This window comes from Montipora foliosa, chromosome 10 (assembly GCF_036669935.1).
Source record: "Montipora foliosa isolate CH-2021 chromosome 10, ASM3666993v2, whole genome shotgun sequence".
NCBI lineage: Eukaryota > Metazoa > Cnidaria > Anthozoa > Scleractinia > Acroporidae > Montipora > Montipora foliosa.
The window spans coordinates 11537811-11557810 of NC_090878.1; the positions used below are offsets into that span (position 1 = coordinate 11537811).

The 20000-nt window shown below is 40.5% G+C and overlaps 1 protein-coding gene across 1 annotated transcript in view; it reads right to left on the reverse strand.

Moving 5' to 3' along the window:
• Positions 1–20000, reverse strand: part of LOC137974477 (protein sidekick-like) — a 57563-nt gene that overhangs the window by 36399 nt on the left and 1164 nt on the right. The window contains exons 2-8 of the mRNA XM_068821495.1: positions 18031–18091; positions 14003–14327; positions 11106–11278; positions 10047–10181; positions 6875–7168; positions 3999–4337; positions 2653–2952 (exon numbers count right to left, since the gene is read on the reverse strand). Of these exons, the coding sequence (XP_068677596.1) occupies positions 2653–2952; positions 3999–4337; positions 6875–7168; positions 10047–10181; positions 11106–11278; positions 14003–14327; positions 18031–18091 (1627 nt within the window). The remainder of the gene's footprint in view (positions 1–2652; positions 2953–3998; positions 4338–6874; positions 7169–10046; positions 10182–11105; positions 11279–14002; positions 14328–18030; positions 18092–20000) is intronic.

The window sequence follows — 20000 nt, forward strand, 5'->3', positions numbered from 1 at the left end:
CACCTCTAATTATACTCAGTAAGAGTTATTTACATTGTTAGAGGCAGTGTGGCGGCAAATATTCTCTGTGCATTTCAGATAGTGCATTTTTCACAGCTTGATGTAATTCTCCCAGTTTTGAAGCGTCAGAAGGATGCTTCTTATCATCAGTTATTTCTCATGCTTAATTTATGTGACTTCGTTTTACAGTACTGTTATGAGTCATAAGTAGGGAGCTTTTTGACTGAACCACTAACGGCAATCAAAGTGAGCCTATTTTCTATTTAACTTGTCTTGAGGATTGGTCGTATTAACCTTAGTTCATTGCAACTGAACGAAACCCAAGAAACGAGAAAAAAAAACACAACACTGTCGTCTTACAGCTTCTTCTTTAAAAGGCGATGCGATGGCTTCTAGTGAAACTTAGAGCACTTTACACATAGTACAGCAGAATTAGAAAGTTCAAATCCCTCCCCCTCCCCCCACTGGTCCACTCCACTGCGCTTTGTACAGCTGGCTTTATTCTTTCAGTTGAGATTTGTTAATTATGTTTTGTTTTGCGAGGTCATTAGCAGTGTTCATATTGTCCTAGCGGTGTGAAGTCTGCCAGTTGTCAATAACAGATATGGTTTATCAATTAAACATGCTAACCACAAACACCTTAGCCGTGAAAACAGTTAATAATTAAATGATACGATGTTGTTTCTCAGATGGTGTCTAATATTAATCAGCAGCCTCACCAGGCATTTCAGTTCAGTAAGTGGTCTTATTAATGGGGTAATTTTATAAAAAAAAATAACGAGTGGAGACTACAACAAGTGGTCGTTGGTCGTAATCACGAAGTACTTGGTGGGATTAATGAGATTTGCAGATAACAAAACAAGTGAACTTTTGTTCGTGCAACAAAAAAGTAGTTGTAATAAGGGGTGGTCGTATTAACGAATTCACGCAGATATGTGTCTAGTTGAAAAATAAGTTGTGCAATAGGCCTGATTCCTTGTATGACAGAAGAATGGCTAAGAGTTGACATACGTTTATAAAAAAGAAGAAAAGTTCAAAAGACGCATGAATAACCACTAGACCAACGAGACAAGCTGCATTTATTACAATAAAGCTATTAAAGGAAAGCTATAGCCGTTTTCAAGTATATCATTAGTTAGCAAATACTGGCAATCAACGCTGAGTTCAACTTGAAAACCGTTCTTCCGTGTTCTTTGAGAGATCTTCGAAAGGCCATGAAGAGACTGAGAAGTCTGATGATGATTATTGCCAGGAGTGCCCGTAGTTCGATACAATTGTGGAGCGAATTTCGTAACGTCAACCGAAAAAAGTTCGAGTTCACTTGATGTATTTATGTTTCTCTCTCTAAATTTCTGCCAAAAATGATATACTTAGAAACACAGTTAGGCCACGTGGTTTCATTTTTTGTTATATATGCTAGTACTAGGCGTCCCAAATTAGTTTTAAGTTCGCTCATACGCTCGATGACGAGACACAAAACTAAAGTTATCCATTCCTTCCACTCTTCTTTGTATAGTTAATTACTCCCTCCCTCCATTCATTCATTCATTCATTTATTCATTCATTCATTCATTCATTCATTCATTCATTCATTCATTCATTCATTCACTCACTCACTCATGCATTCATTCATTCACTCACTCACTCATGCATTCATTCATTCACTCACTCACTCATGCATTCATTCATTCACTCACTCACTCATGCATTCATTCCATGATTCATTCACTCATTATGATTTCAACTTAACCTTATAAAATCGAATTGAGTCTAATCACCATTCTAAATGCAACAAAATATACCGAAACATGCAAGTAGATATCACACATAAAAGGAATACTGTCACTGCTAAGAGATTTCGTCTACAGGATCAAGTGTGCGGATCACAATGATATTTTATATTGCTCAAAAGCTATGTTTGTGCGACATAACTTGCACCGAAAAATTGACCGCCTTAACAATGCAAGCAGAGGTAGTTTCCCTGCCTGACAGGAGATTGCAAAAGTGCAACGTGCTGCATGTCGTGTATCAGGGAAATTTACTGGTTTCAACGCAAGAGCTATAACGGGCTTTTGAGATCAGTTAGGCTGGGTATCATTACAGCATCGTCTGAAGGGAGAAAATATGACTCTTCAAGCTTAGTCAATCAAACTTTTAAGAACCAAGGGCGCGTACCTACACATTCATCTAGGGCTTCTGAAGGCCCATTGAAATATCACGGCACTTTTTACACCCACCCTAGATGGCACTAACATTTTCAAGCTTCTTTTTAGTAACAACTGTATATGATTGGAATGAGCTTTCGTAGTCAGTTCTTAGCATGCGTCACTTTTCTTTTAACTGAGCAATGACCCGTGTAGATTTATTATTTTGTTTCTTTTCATGTGCTGGGGGCTATATTAACCTCCTTAAGGTTACACAAGGTAATAAAGTGAAGTAACGCGACGCAAATAAAAATGTTGCCTTCACCTCATTTGATCATCGAGAGCGCGACAATTTGCAAGACATGTAGACCGGTGTGACCATCTTGTTCACGAGCAACTTGCAAGCCTGACAACGTGAGAACTTTTTTTGGAAAGTTAAGTTGTTAGAATAGTTGCACGAATATTGAAATACCCAACTGAGCAACATCTTAACTAGTTAGCTTTTTACCTTTAGACCAACTCCAAGCCTCCGTACAGCTACTCGATTTCCCTTGTCCCTTGCGCGTGAAAGCCATGACCCTTGCGCAAAACCTTGAGACCTTTTTGGGTCGATTCAATGTGACCCGAGTTTGATTGACATGCAGAGTCTTATTCAACAAAAGCGATCCGTCTGCCATGTTCTCCAGTAATACTCTGTATCCAAGAACGATTCCATTTGCCTTTTTCAGAGGCACTGGTTGCCAAGCAACGAGGAATGACGTGGAGTTCAATGGCGTGGTAGTAACATTTAATGGGGCGCTGCTGGGGACTGAGATGATAAAATGATTGAGATAATTACAACTTTAGCCTCGTTTTCAAAGCGAGTCCAAATGCAAAGTATTTCTTGTGAATATCAGTTCTATTCACTTAAAAAGAAAAACTAATTACTATCACAAAAACCCGCTTTGAAATGCATGCGGTATAGTCAACTTGGAAATTGCCTGCTTAGCACAGCTATACCGGATCGCTATTCCAGTCCTCACAATCACTTTCCACAAATTTGACCTGGGTTCTATTCCGGCCACACTCGGTGGCATTTGAGGTTTGAGTTGGCCCGGATGGTTGTCTTTCCTGCCCCGAGAGGTTTATTTGGTTTGATCGGTCTTAAGGAGGCTCGCTATAGTTTTATGGTCGCGCTCATGCTGAGCACCAGTATGGCGCGTAAAGCCTGAATCGCGCGTGTTTTTCTGATTTGGTTTGATCGGTCTTAAATGTGTTAATAGGCTGATTTAGAAAACAGAACGGGAACGTCAGTGGCGACGTCGCGCGTAGCAAAACTACCAATGAGAATTTATAATAGAGAAGAAAAGAGTGGAGTCTACTCTATTCTGAATCCTCATTGGTGTTTTTTCTGCGCGCGCCGCCGCCACTGACGTTGCTGTTTCAAGAGGATGGCACCAGGTAGCTAACACAAAGTAAATTAGAGTGGCTCTCGTAACACTGTAAACTTAAATCAACACAAATCGAATCAAATGTTGGTTTTTGAGGCCGGAGAGGGGAAAAACGGAATACCCGGAGAAAAAACTCTCGGTGCAGAGTAGAGAACCAACAAACTCGTAAATCCACATATGACACCGAGTCTGGGAATCGAACCCGGGCCACACTGGTGGGAGGCGAGTGTTCTCACCACTACGCCATCATTATTATTATGATCATTAATACTGGAGGAAGACTAGCTCTTGCCCTCGGACAAAAACCTCAACATACAAAACAACTTTGATTTCTTCACAGAAAGTTTGGTGCAGATACAAAGCTATCGAACTTAATTTCAATTAGATGAAGAGGCACCATTTATTCTCGCTTATTTGATCTTACCACTTTCTCCCGTCAATAAGAAAACACAGGTACTTTCATCTCCGTCTCCTTTCGTGGTGAAAGCCAACATCCGGACACAATACCACGTGAATGCTCGGACGTCACTGAACTCGATCCATAATACACTCGGACCTAAGACAGTCACCTCGCGCCGCCACTTTTTAGTTTCCAATTCCGTTGGCTTCTCGTGTTGATCTATCGCACTTATGGACTTCAAAGTCAGTCTGTAACCACGAATAATCCCGTTTCGGTGCTCTCTAGGAACTGGCTTCCACTCGACGATCATGGAAAGTGGCTCTTTGTATTTCGCCGTTATGTTCAATGGTGGAAGGCTTGGCGCTGCGAAAGATTAAAACGCAGACTCGGTGAATGTTCTTTGGAGACTGTTCCATGTTCAAAGAAACCAGGAGTATATGCATAATAGCAAAAAAACTAGTCTTACCAATTTGAGCGATTGCTTTCTCAAGTTGACCTATTTGTATAAATTTATATTATTTATATTATCTACTTCATAAATAATATATCAGTTTTTACCTCAGTATTTATATTAATGGACCAATAAAGGGGTGCTGCATCAATCTTGCTCCCAGAGCCTCCGTTATCCTTGTCCAGCGGAGCAGGCGCGGGAGACTGGAATAATCCAAAACCGGAACCAGAAAACTCTTGTTCCGGTTGAATAACTGCGCGAGCGTGAGGGGAAACGGTTAGAAGTCATCTTACCGTGAAAGCGCTTACTTTTCACTTGCGAAAAGTACACATGAGTATAAACACATCTCCTAATACACTGGAAACGTTCAAACTGCAGAGAATCAAAAATAACGACAGACATTTTTTTCAATCTAAACAGTTTTCAGCTGATTTGGTGTCATGCAAGTGACAACTCGGAAATTCAAAATTCTATATTTTCAAAAACAAAAACGTTTTGGAACTGGTAAGTTGTAAAAAGATTTATTTCTAGACCATCTTCAACCTCGTATAGATAAAAATCCAGAAGAGATCGTGATTTTTTAGTTTAGAATTTGGAAACGACAGGAAATAAAACCGTTTTCAACAGCCAATCAAATATGTTCCTTTTTGGATTTGATCAGAGTCTCTCTTTCCCGACCGCTGCTCAAGGGAACGATGACTCTAGGAACGAGATTGGTACTGCATCGGTACGTGGAGAGTGAAACTCAAATAGTTAATATTATCAAACGAGTTGATAAATAGAGCAGTTTTCAATTTAGTGTCGTGAAACACTTCGACCAATCAGAGCAGGTGCAAAAAGCGCAATGAACCAATCCAAATTCCTAATTTCCTGCGTGTAACTTGCTCAAAACGCGGGAAAAATCGTGCGTGTAAGTCGCGATTGGTTTACATTTTCCTTCTACTTGTTTGATAAACTGGCCCGAGAAAGGTCCGATATGCTAAACAAGTCACCAAGCGTAAATTAACCACCTTAGAAAATTGCTCTTTTTTTCTTTCCTCCGCGTTACTTTCTCCTTCTTTCTTTCTTGCTTTCTTGAATACTTTCCTTTTCTAAAATGTTTCGTCCTACCGAAAGCAAACATAGCCTGCCATTTTCGCGTCGAAATTTCCTTTTATTGTGACATGTTGCACACGTTTCGTAAAGTTGGCAAAAACTAGCTGTCATCTCGACCAACGAACGAGATGTGAGTGGCATGATTCTAATCTTCATTTGATGTTAACAACTAACTCCTTTTGCATTTGAAAAAACACAAAAAAACACAAAATCAAAGCAGCCTGTGGCGTTAATTCCCGAATAGACCCACGCCCTTCACAAACTCGGCCATGCGTGAAATGACTGCGCTATTTGGGCTGACTCGATGTACCTTGAACAGGACTGTAGTGCCACAAAAATCAAAAATTCACTTTCCAGTTTTCTTATGTAATTTTGAAAGTTTGTTTGCTTAACATCCGACAGGCAAAGTTCTGTGCTTTCATATATCAATTTCAATATCTTAAAATTCTGCGTAAAACAATGAACATGATTTCGAGGCTCTGGGGAATAAAACTAAGGATTTGTATGAGTTTATTCCTCAGAGCCTCGAGATGATGCCTTTGTTTAGAACTGAATTTTTTTACTTTGATTACGGAATTTGTATTTAACGGTCCTCCACTACCAGGGTTTAAAAGTGGCCTGTAGGCCCAAGAGAGCTGGATCGAGGAGATAATGACGTCATATACTCTCTGCAATGCATGCATGCAAAATGTGTGAATGCAGCATATTAACTTCTCTAGACAGGAGTTTAATAATCTGAGAGCACGAAACTGCATTCCTGCGCAGTAAATCAGACAAGAACACACGCAATGCATTCTTGAGCGATTGAGTGTTTTACGTCATTATTTTGACGTCATTTTTTCTTCGATCATCCAGCTCAATCAAAATTTTAATGTTGGTCATGGGGGACCGTCAAATAAAAAACTGTTAACTTGAGACAAACAATAAGTGCTTAAAACGACATCTTAAAAGCTTGCCGGGTTACATTATATCTGCTTTAACTTCATGTGATTTACAATCTCCCCAGTGAGAAGAGCGTTGCGCTTGTGCCCGGCTAGAAAATGGACTGGCCGGACTAAGTTAATTCTTTTTATTTTTCTATTTCTTTTTTGTCAGGTTGTTTCTCCATATTATTATTACTATGACAATTGTTCTCATTACTATGTCTTGCCGACACTTTTTTACTTGTAAATACATTTTTATTAATACTACACGTTTTTTAATATAGTTTTTTATTGTAATAAGTAGTATATTTATTGTAATTTTATATCTGGAAATAAAGTTTTCTTTTTCATCATTATCATTATTATTATTATTATTATTATTATTATTATTATTATTATTATTATTATTATTATTATTATTAATGGCTTACTGTTCTCGTCTGTCATCAATTGATAACAACCCTCGTTTTCAGTGCCTGCCAATGCAGTCAGTGGTTCCACCGTAACGCAATAGTTTGTGAAAGTCTTCAACTCTTTAAACAGCAGTGAACTGATGCTGGTATTGACTTGTTTGACATGGGTCCTGTCGTCCTGAGATCTAAGACTGACCCTGTAGCCAGATACAAGGATTACTCCAGACTCGTTTCTCAAAAGCGGCGTCCAAGCGATGACAGCTGTTGAGTGGGTGACGTTGTGTGCTTCTACGTGTAATGATGGTGGCTCCTCTAAAATAAAGCGAGACAAAAATGAATTCGCAGTAGTTTCTACTTTTAAGGACGTTCGCGCAAATTGTTTCTGCGCATCCTTACTGCGCACGCAAATTCACACGCTACGTCATACACGAGCCCGCGCGCTAAGTAATAAAATGAGAGATGATAGGGCAAAAGGCCATTGCTATAGCTTTGCCTGGATTTAACGGTCTTGGAAGTTCGGTGACCCCTATTTTTCTTTCCAGAAACGGATTTTATTTGCAATTATCTCCACGTTGTCCAAAAATGAACAAAAAATCAATGTGGGAAGTTAAAAAAATTTCAAGATTTCTGCTCACAGGACATCAAATCCTGCCATCTTGCGGCTGCAAGGCGCCTGAAACTGTGGTCGCTAAATGCGAACTTGATCTTTAAGGAACCTCACCAGTTGACTAAATTCACTTAATTAGTCCACTTAAACAATATTTGGCAGAGAAGATTTCACCTCAAAGATTTAATTGCAATATATTTGGGTTTACAGACACTGGCCTTATTCGATAACGAAGCCCGATTTTGTCACATTTTGGGTGTTTTTCCGGACATGTTCTCTCCAAAACGAAGTCGGTGACCCCCCATTTTTTTTACATTTCTGACATAACTAATTCATCATCTTACAGTGGTAAAAGTTTCAGAAAAAAATCAATGTTGTAAAAATTTCGCGCGAACGTCCTTAAAAGTGATTTCTAATTAAAAAAAAAAAAACCAAACAGATGAAACAGAACTACATTCAACAGGTCACGCACCATTGGGGCTTTCGGAATGAAATGGTTTGACAATGTACGAATTGGAATGATGACCAGTTAACCATGGATCAGCGAGTCCCAAGGATTTGGTCATGTTAATCGAGTTGATAAGGGTAACTTTACCGCCGGGGAGACGGAACAACAGAAACAACAACAATAACAAAATTGAAGAGATTTATTTTTCCGGAAGGAGACTCGGGGATACTCGGGGATTCTCCGAAAAAATGCCGAGTGCTCCTCGAGTCACACCGAAAAATAAATCTGGGTCCGATTCCCAGACTCGGTATCACATGTCTGTTGAGTTGGTTTATTTTCTAGTCTGCTCCGACAGGATTTTCTCCGGGTATTTCGCGTCTCCCTTCTCCTCAAAAAACAGTATATTTGATTTTATTTATATGCACAGTGTCAACAATTAGTGTCCCAGTGCAAGAAAGGATGGCGTAGCCAAGATTTTTGAAAGGGGGTTCACACTGTGTCAAACAGAGGGTACTCACCAGATTGTGGCGTTTTCGTCGACTGAATATAGGCATACAAAGGGGCGGGGGGGGGGGGGGTCATGGGCACCCCAGGATCCCCCCTCGCTAAGCCCTTGGATAAGAGAACGGATCCCACATACATGGGTCTCTTCCAATGATAGTTTTTTCAAAATCTAATTTTAGCTTTGCAGCTATTTTTAGAGAGGCACCTGATTGGCCAGTTGTAATGATGTAGTAAAATTTTAACTATGAGCGGCATTGGGAACGACAATTAACAATTATTCGACGAGGGCGCGCTGGGTATGAAATGACAGATAACCAATGAGGCGCGTAGCGCCGAGTTGGTAATACTCATTTTTTATCCAGCAAGCTCGAGTGGAATAATTGTTTTATTAAAAACTCCATGATGTTACCGGTATTAGTGTTGTCGAATAAAGCATCGATTTCGAGCTCAGTCAATTCCGGTCCAAAAGGGCTTTTGTCGGCCATTTTTTCCCAGAGATGCAAAAATGTTTCCAGTTTGCTTTATTGCTGACGCGTTCCTTGACCATATTAAGTACAGCAGGTATTTGAATTAGCTTGAAGCGATAGCCTGTGTCCGGCGAGCCAATGAAAATGTTGGAAATCTGATATCCGTAGTTCAGTTTTGCGAAACTAAAAAGAGATTTTAAAAAACTATCATAGGGCATGGGGATCCGTTTTCTAACCTCAGCGATCCTTGCCCAACGTTAGCCCTCTTGACACTTTAATAACCTTAATTATTAAGAGCGGGCCAAGCGATGACTTGTAAGAGGACGTCAGAAAAAGATCTGAAAGACCCCAACTGTTCGTGGGTATCAGCCAATATGACAGCAATGGCCATGGGCTAAAGGCGACGATTTGTTGCACGATATTTGGAAACAAACTCATTGACCTAAGCACGAAGTGCTAAGCCAAATTTCCGTTTGTGTTACAATATTTGTGACCGAGAATGACGCAAGCCAACTGGGAGTCAGTACGTTTCGTCAATCAATCAATAGGTGAATCTGAGTCAAAATAAAGGACAGAGCAAACTGCTGAGATTGCAATGATTTCTACATAGAGAAAACGAAACGCCGATTACGTGACAGAAAAACAGAACATTTTAAAGCTCTAACTACAAATTGTCACGAATCTGCAATTGCTGATCATGTTTTCTTAACCAACCATAGAATTAAGTGGGATCATTTTGAAATATTAGCAACTGGTCGATCAGACATGCATTGCAAAATTAAAGAGTCTCTGTTGATCCGTGATCTAAAGCCAGCCTTAAATGAAAACGTTGGCAGCGAGAAACTTTATCTCTATTATTAGGATATTCTTGTCGTTTTATGTCAATCAATTTCGTTAGTTCCCAGTCCGTACAGTTGTATTTTTGAATTTAAATTTATCTGTAACTGAATAATAATCACTTCTGATGATGTATGTTGTAACATACGAAACGTTAAGTTTATAAAAGTTATGCATTTCAAACAATACGTCTGTTTTTTGTTGGAGCTACATATTCCATCAGCTATTTCAAATTATATATCTATACGCCAAAAATATGGTTACTACCATAGAGATGAGCGTTAAGCACTTTTGAATGGTTTAATAAGTCGTGAGACAAACACTTACTGTAAATCTCTTTTGTTTGCTTCACGCATGCTCCATCAAGCAGCCTATTTCTTGCCCTGATACGCGTTCCCAGTCCTCCACTGCAAGTTATATTACAGCGTCTTAGTAAGACACAGGTGGCTTGGGGCGAGGAACCTTGATAAAATCAGTGAAGAATTTTATTTTATGACGTGTTCTTTGTTTTTGCTAGTCTTAAATTTATGCTAAGATCTGAGTGCACCAGCTGAGGGTCATTCTGCCACCACTCGTATTTCAAATACTTACTCGTGGTTTAAACTTCCGCTCTGGTTCATGAAGCCGTTGCAAAACACACAAATATCCGGTGGACCGGATCATACTTTATCAAGTTGCTGACAGGTAGCCTGGCCTCTGACCCCTCTTTCGGGTCGCGGCCGGTCATTTCATTTCCGTTTTACAGTTACTAACTGATGGCGTTTCAGTGGTCACATCTACAATCATGCGTTTTAATGTTCTCCATAAACGAAGCAAAATATTTTTCGTCGACACACGGTTTTGGGATTGTTTTTCTTTCGGCAATAAAACGCTCAACACTTTAGCGAGCTTTTCATGTCATTTCACCTATCCACATTGATGTGTTTTCAAAGGCGTCGACACTTTTTTTGCAATCGTTTTCAAAAGCTTCCGTTTTTTCCCGTCTACACTCCAACTGTAGCGATTTCAAAAGTCTCTGGTTGTGAATTCCTTTCCGGCTTTTGCGGTCGTTGTGCTGTACAACATAAAGAAAACGCAAAAAATGTTCATGTTTGTAAACAACAATGAATAACAGAGGAGTCATGTTTATCGAACGGAAATTATCTTTACTGAAGCCACAAACAATTATGCTTGGGAAATTTCTTTTTAGAATAATGTTCTCCGCATGAGTGGACCCGATATTTTTTTTACCAAAACAATTCTCTGTCCCTCAACGTATTTTCTTAAATACGATTTTTGCTCTAATTTATCTTATGCGAGATTTTCTTTCCTAACTGTGCATCCACTCCCACATTGCTAAGCCATTACAAGTATCTGATTTGCGTATTGGAGGCCAACTGCTTTTACCTGGTGAATAAAGGAAGAGATGTTCTACGCCCAATGGAGTCACAGTGCTTGATCCTGGATATTTGATGTGGATGCGCACATGATCATTGTTGATGTAATTCGAGTGAAGTGCTTCGATGTAGTACAACTTTCTTCTTTCTAACTGTTGCACACACGACCTTTGCTGTAAATACCTGATGAAACAAAATGAATGGATAATATAAAGAGGGAATGGAGAAACAGAGGAGGAGAGCTCGTAATATGGCCGGCACTTGTAAATTTCTCAACCTTTTTCGATATCTCAAAGCCTGATGGAAATCAGTTTGCATCCGCAATGAAAAGACGTTATTAGGAGCTGTTTGGAGCGTGACAACGCGTATTGTGTAATGCCACCGTTTTGGTGTTATACCACCGTTTGCGTTCATTCAGCTGGAAACGAATGACTCAGATGGAAATTGTTATGTAGTTTATGTTACATAAACTTGTAAAACTGTTTGTATCTGGCAAGCAACTAATTCAAGAAGGCAATAAGATGAATTCGTTTTTCGGATTTTGACGCGGCAATCTTTGTGGCAGTCGAGACCTTAATAGATTCCTTTCCTGCGTGTCTGATGACCTTAATGAATTCGTTTTCTCGGTCCATTCTGAAAGTTACGGATCCTAGTTTTATTCCCGTTGATTTATGGCCCGCACGCTTTCTTGCTTGGGCTATAAATAAACGGAAAAAAACTCGGTTTTAGTAAGAGGTATTTATTTTGTCGATGTTGACTCGGGAAACTCGGAAGAAATCCGAGGGCTCCTTTGCAGGGGTCGAATCTACGACCTTCCGATTACTACTTCGGATGCTCAAGCACTGAGCTATAGGAGACTCGTGGGAGCCAGGCCATGATCCATGATTTCGATAGCGTCTCGGGGATATTCGGAAAAAAATCCGAGTGCTCCGGTCCTTTGCAGGAGTCGAACCTACGACCTTCCGATTACTACTTCGGATGCTCAAGCAGTTAGCTGTAGGAGACTCGTGGGAGCCAGGCCATGATCCATGATTTCGATAGTGTCTCGGGGACACTCGGAAAAAATCCGAGTGCTCCTTTGCAGGAATGGAACCCACGACCTCTTTCATATACATATAGACTCCCCTGGTCTCCCCTTCATGCCCGTGTGTGTTAATACACGGGTGTGCTCGTAAAAAGAATCTCTCCTTTGTAGGAGTCGAACTTACGAGCTTCCGATGACTAGTTCGCATGCATATCAAATCATACCGGAGGATGCTTCTGTTTAGCACGAGAGGGGAAAACCGGAGTACCCCGGGAGAAAAACCCCTCGGAGTAGAGAAGAGAACCAACAAACTCAAATCACATATGACGCCGAATCTGGAAATTGAATCGAGGGCACATTGGTGGAAGGCGAGTGCTCTCGCCACGGCTCCATCCCTGCTCTTTGAAGTCTTTCAGGTGCACATTCCTTTTTTGTTGTTTGCACGTGCAACCCTCGTGTGGCTACTAGTGGTTGAGGACCAATGAGAGGCGTTGTGTTCATGAGGCCCAATGTGATTGGCCATTAATTGGAGGGACTCAAATTTTAAATTATGGACGGTGCCTACTAATTAAAAGGTATTTTTGCTGAAAAAAGGTATGTTTACTGAATATGCGGGAAAAGTAGATCTTAACAAGTGTTATTGAAATCCAAAAGAGCGTTGGGGGACAGCCACGCCATTTTCAAAATTAATTAATTAATCAAAAATATTTGAAAAAAGCTTTAAAATACAAAGCAATGTATGGCGTTCTTTGCCAAATTGAAGCTTAATTATCTCTGACAAATGCGTGGTTACCCCCAATTTTCTTTTTGGATTCCTAGAGCACCTGTTAAGTTCTGCTTTCTCCGAATAGTTTTAAACCGCGCAAAAATATCCCTGTCTTAATAAGCACCACCCATAAGAAACCCGAGTATCTCGAGATGCGCAGAACGTATACACAATAACAGTAGTAGGCACCGTCCTTACGACAATAGAGAGCTTTAGATTCTTGGACGAGAACGACTACGAGTGCGAGATTTTCTCGTAGAACAACAGTGAACACGCACAAACCAGGGTCATCTTGGCGGGAAAAACATGATAACGTCGTCATTTTAGTACGAGGTTTTGCAAAAATGTCGTCGTGTCAAAAAAAGCCAGCAACACGGTAGCAGTTTTGGTATTTTTTGATCAGCAAAAAGGCTCAGTTACCAGCAATAACAATAACTGAGCAACCTATACTGCTAACAAAGAGTAAGATTAATCGTACGGGTTATAACTTTCCTAAGTATTTTCGCTAAAAACCGGCAGTCAAGACTCGTACTTGTTCTTATCCTCGTCTTAGAATCTAAAGGTCCCTAATACCCAAAACTGATGCGTAAAGGCCAAATGCGAAAGATTGACACTTGTGGGTAGGGACTAATGAATCTGTATAAAATGATTTTTTCCCCTTATGCTTTAATTTCTTTTACTCTTACAATTCGTAACGGTTATCAAAAAAAGGGAGAATATAATTTCTGGCCATCTTTGGCTTAGTAATAAAGAAAAGGCTGTTGAAAAGGGTGAAGCTATTGAAGGCGTTGATTGAGGATCGAGCCCACTCGTTTAGGGGACAGCGGTCGAAGAGTGTAGCACGTCTTGTAAGCTACATGTTTTGCCAATACAGAAACAAACCTAAGCATTCTTTAAAGCTAACCTTAGGCCTAATTAGACTTAAACAAGAGTTTTTAGGCCTAAGGTTTGCTTTAATGAATGTTTAGGTTTGTTTCTGTGTTGGTAAAACATGCAGCTTACAAGACGTGTTACACTCTTCGACCCCTGTCCCATAAACGCGTGTGCTCGATCCTCGATCAACGCCTTCGATATAGCTTCACCCTGTTAAAAACTTTGCACTTCAACGACAGCTTACGTGTTCCACTGGTTGTAACTAGTACGGTGACTCTGGTCAATCCTAAGGACTTCTTTCTTGTTCCCGGGCCTCTCGTCAGGACTTAAATAAAAGACGCACTCGGAGTCACACGTGGCATGAAAAGTGTAGTTTCCATTTGAGGGTGGTATAAAAAATGCTCGTAGCTGCTGACCATAATAATTGTCGTCGTTACGTGGCGGCGTGAATGTCCTTAGAACTTCAATAAGTGTTGGAGAATCAGGGAATCTCTTGTCTTGCGTCAAATGCTTTAAGTACCATCCACCGTTGAGTCCTTTCCATACATCTCGCCTAACCCCACGGTATTCTATCGGAAAACAGACAGAGGGGAGTTAAAAATTCGAATTTTCAAACACATTGATAACACTATTCAGGTAATGGAAATTTAATACAGAACAGACAACAAGGGGAAAGTTTGAGGTTGTTCCGATATAAAAGCAATTTCCCCCACTAAAATTTAAAAGCTAAGAATAGAAAAAATAAATAATTACAAGTCGAAGGTTAAGCAATTTTTTTTTTAAGCAATAATTTTTGTACCCATTAAACTTTATTACTCGTGGACTGGCTTTGCTTTCGCCATTGTCGCCATCGCGTATAGAGAGGTTAAGTAAAAACGAAGGCGACTGCTAAGAGATTGCCATGGAAACAAACCTGTTGGCGTAACACTATGGCTAATATGCACGCGTCGGGCGTGACGCACGGGCGTTGTCATTTTGCAGCTAGGGCCCGTTTCTTGAAGTCCCGATAACAATTCGGGCCCGAAAAGCCATTTGTGAACCTGGCACTAGCTTGTTTTAAAAAGCTGGTTTTATAGTATGTTTTCAAGATAGCTAAAAGCAAAGTGATTGTGAATGCCTCAAAACCTCTCCTTTCTGAAGATACAGAAGGAATTTCGAGGGACAGGTCCCTGGTATGTTTTTGGTTTGATTCGCTACTTTCTGTATACACCCCATCAAGCTCCAAGAATACAACCATGTATTCTTGGAGATGCTTCTTCTCTGTGATTTGATTCTATGAATCCAAACTGATCCGATATTTAGTCGGTCGGTAAGTTAGTAGTTCATACGTAATCGTGTATGCATGGTATAGAATTTGTGCTCCGTTTACGAAGTTTGAAGAACGGTTTTAATCGTTTCACTCCCGTGAACTAAAAGTTTATTCTACTAAGTAGTGTCGTAGATTTCTTTGGTGGCTTATCATGAGAACTTGGTGTTATGTCAAAATCATATCCGTTAACTGATTTACAGGATAGTGTTTGAACATTGTAAGGAGAATTAACATATTGATTACTCCTCTGCGCAACGTTCATCTACCTCTTCATCTACATGTTCCAGCACCCAGCAAAGTCCCTTTTTGACTTATGGCTGTTTCTGCTTAGTTGGCCTCATACACTACAAGCCCTTTTAGAGACATCACTACCAAGCCGGCCACTGCTGCTGGAGAGAACAGGACAGCCACAACACCGGGGACTTCATCCCCTACTCTTCTCGAATAGTGTGAGGGTTAGAAGATATTTGTGAGACGGGGCCTACGGCTTATAGTCCTTATCCGAGAAAACTTGAAAGTCTAAACATTCGCAGATCAAGTTACAAATGCATCACTTTCTCTTCAGTTATTTTAAGATCCTGAGTGTTGGTCCGGCCGGGGTTCGAACCCGGGACCTCGCGCATGACAGCCCGTTGCTCAACGTGTTCTTTTTTTGATTTAGAATAGGTGAAAGTGATATATGTGAAGTGCAGATTTGGAACGATTCGGAAGAGAAAGACCATCTCAGTTATGGATGCAACTTAAAAGCGCTGTGTCATAAATTTAGCCAAATTCAGCGTTTGGGGGCTGATAAGCGAGATTGTGTTAGCCAATCAGAGCTCTAAAAATGCCATATCCGAAAATATAAATGTAATAATATATACTCCATCTTCTTCTTTTCCTGGTTGTCCCTCGATCTCAAGGATGCCGTGGTTGGCAGCTATCTAGAGTTGCAAGGAATGTGGGAATGACTCTGCAGGCCAGGTATGGATCTGCAGGGTGGCGCACGGGACACTGGAATTCTGCGGGAGGAGTAGGGACAGGGAAAATTGCTGCTCTGAATTGTCGTTCTCTGGCGTCTTCTGCTTGACGAACACGCTCAGCTATCAAGTTATTTATGGCTTTACTTGTGATACATCGCCATTTGATTGTGTCTTGTGCTATGGGTACAATTTCTTTAAGCTCAATTTCACACCAGTGTAAGGCCTCTTTCAGATTGTCTTTGTGCACTTGCGGGGTCGGCCTCTGTTTCTGTACCCTTGATTAAGTTCGTCAAAGAGCACTGAGCTGTTTTGCAACACGATGGTCCATTCTGATGACATGACCTGTCCAAAGAAGCTGTGATTTCAGGACTACTTTACAATGCTTTTTGTGAGGGACTTTGGCCCAGACTGCTTGTTACGCAGTTTACGTTTTTTATTTAAGAAGCGAATGATGCCCCCGACCAGATTAGGTCAGACCACACCACCGGGGACAACGTCCCCTACTCTGTTCGAGAAGCAAGAGGGTTCTTTAACGTCCCATACTATATTTGATTTCCAACAAGAGCTATGAGATGGGACCTCCGGTTTACAGTCCTTATCCGAGAAGACCTGAAAGTCTAACCATTTTGCAGGTGTAATTACAAAGGCAATACTTTCTCCTCAGTTATTTTACTGAGACCATGAGTTTTGGTCCGGCCGAAGTTGAACTTTCTCCCGCGTGACAGCCTGTGTCACAACCAACTGAGCCACTGGTGCTGTCAAGCATGATTCGAAGGTGGTTTTCATTATGAGCTAGCAGAGCGCAGTCATCTTCAAAAAGGGCGTCTTGTATCAGCCTGGTGATACAAATATTCAAACTCCTGATACATTGACTCCTGAAAAATTATTTTCTGTTGCTGGTTGTAAATTCTAATTCTCTTTCCACGGTATTTTCATACTACTATTGCTGCGTATACAGTTAGCTTTCTTTCAAACGAGTAGCCAATTTTGGCAATTTTGCAATTTGGAATGCAGAAATAAACTACCACCACCATCACCGTGAAATACAGTCAAGTATGTTAGTGTGTGGCGTGGTCTTTTTTATACTACCAAATTTCTTCTCATGTCATGTTGGTTCACACGGTATTTCTGGTCTTTTTACCAGGTGACTTCACGCCCCCTTACGTACCAAGAGTTTTCAAATAATTGTTGCTGTTTCAAGTGAACAAGCCTTCTGCACTGGCAAAATGCTCCCTTCGAGTCCTGCCAAATTTAAGACCCTGCTGAAATTAATCCAATGACAAAGGAACGTTTACAGCTCCACAGACGCTTCAACTCTCTTTTCAAGTCTTGGTGTGTCTATTTTCTTCTTGTTCTTTCTGCCTTACTTGATGGTCTAATGGGCACGCGATATCAATCATTTGCCTCGATGGACTTTGATCGTCCGGGTGAAAGTAGTCTTGGGTAGGACTATTGGCAGTGACTGACGTTTCCACAACCTGAGCGGAAGTCGTCTTCAGAGTTAAGTGACGGTTGATGACCTCTGCTCAAGTTGTCGAAGGGTCACTAAGTCACTGCGAACAGTCCTTCAAAGAATTACAAAGGATCACCCAGACGATCAAATTCCATCGAGGTACTCTCATGGGTTCAAACCATTAATTTTCGATATCAATTATTACTCGGCGCTTTTCCTTGTTGTCTACAGCTACAATGTCTGGACGGTCTGTTGAGCTCAATTTTATGGTCAGTCTGATTAGGGATTATAGGAAGGGATATTATTATTATTATCATCATCATCATCATCATTATCATCATTATGTAGAATGAAGCACAGGGTTTTTCCATGGGGAGAAATATCCAGTCAAGTCTCATCCCAAGACCTCAGACTTCCAGCACCTTTCTGAGAATATGCCGTTATCTTATCCAGTCTTTCCCCATTCATTCCAAACTAAATAAAACGGCTAAATCGTGATACAGCCGTGTAATTGTAAAAAGAAAATGCTTGCAAAAACATTACCTCACCTTCTGGGATACAAGAGGATTTGTCACCTCTCGAGAGTTGAATTAAGAAAATCAGGGACAACTGAAAAAAAATATCAACACATGAGTTTGACTCTTAATTCCCTTAGAAAGAGGGCGCTTATGAAAAATGAATAGAATATTCCCTACACAAAACCACATGGCCGTCATCTGAGTTGGTATATTATACGAATCTCCCTTCATCAGCTTGGAAGCAAAGTCAGTAACTTGAATGTAAGCTTTGAGTTTTTCGGCGAACTGTGCATTATTCATCGAAAAAGACCCATTGCGTCTGGAGATAAACAATATAGCCAAAAACTGGAAATAATGCGGACGTCTCCTACTGGTGAAACTTATAAAAGACCAGGCTCAAATATTATCCAAACATGTTAATTAGGCGGGAAGAAAACGTCCACATATGCTTCATTGGAGAACTTTCCATATTGTATTTTGTTGTGTGTTGTTATGTGTCTGTGAGGACGCGACAAAGGATTATTTTGCGTTCCTATCACATATTTTTTCCCCCTGTTAAAAGAAATCAGTTTCCATGGAGAGGGTTTTCCCTTTCGAGCCATGAAAGGTCTCCTGCATCTCTTTCAATGGTCTATTACTCTTCCCAATTATTCGCATTGAAATTAAAAGAACATTGTTATTTATAACAACTCAAACCTAAATTATTTGTTTTGTTTTTATTTGAAAGAAATAGATTGTTACATTTTAGCTGGAAAAATAATATCCCACTATCAATACCTTCTGTGATTTTGTGATTTAAAGACACAGCAAGACAAAAGTCTTCCAAATGTTATTCGACCCTATTTGTCGCGGAACAATTATTTGCCAACAGTACCTTATTCTAGAAGCGTACATCGTTGCGTCATTTCCACCATAATCAGTCTCGTGTCATTTTAATTTAAGAAATCACGAGATAACAGTGATTGTTTTTGACTCCCGGTTTGAAAGTTTGGTAGAGCATCGATTTGAACTTTATTAACTTAGCGCGAGTGTTAATATCACTGACATCTTGATTGCAAATGAAGAACTATTCTGGCGCTTCTAAGTTCATATGGCGTTCTTAGGTAAACTGCTCATGACTAGCTCTTCGGTTTACTTGAAGCGTGAGCGATGAAATCCCAGGATAACTGACTGCATTCAAAGATAGAGAGTAAATTTCTCGTTTTGACCTAACCGAGCTATCGCAAGTATTAAAATCACCGACGGCTCAATTGCAATGATGGACAACCATTATCGCATTATTTTAAAATCGCGTTCTTAGGTAAATTGCGCATGCGCAGCTGTCGGTTTGACATTTAGCGTGTGGGCGAGCACAGAAGCCTTAAAAATGACCTTTCCGTGAAAGTTTTAGGAAAAGGCATTGATGAATTCAAACCTCTTTTTGCAACAGCAGGACACGAAATCCACAAAGTGAATCTTCAGGTAGCGTTGAAGTTCGTGTTCGCGGACCATTTCAACCTCCTTCGAACGGATTTCTTCTACCCAAGTTGTCAAAAATTAAAACAACCTTTAATAAAACGCCAGCTGTCCACAGCTAAATTGAGGCATCAAATTTCGAGAAACTGGTGTCTGTTTAACATAGATTCAAAACCCAGAAAAACGGGAATCAATTGTTTTGGGCCACAGTGGAATTTGTAACAAAGAACAAGCTTTACGCATTATTCATCACAGTGTTCATCATAATCAGCTGACCTTCGCCCAGTAGCAAATGAAAATAAATAAACTCGGACCCTTCTTGTTGGCTGGTGAGAGATGTGCTAGTCGAAGGAAGTGTACTTCGGGATCATCTCGTACCCAGTTTCCTCTGCCCAAAGTGGCCGAGGACTCTGTGTACGAGATTGGAAGAGCTCAAGAAAATAAAACATTGGTTGGGCACAGGTCTGGCTCGCTCATCGCTGCGTCGTCTGTAGCTATGGCAACTACAAGCAAACTATAGCCGTGGCCGCACTATTTAACATAGG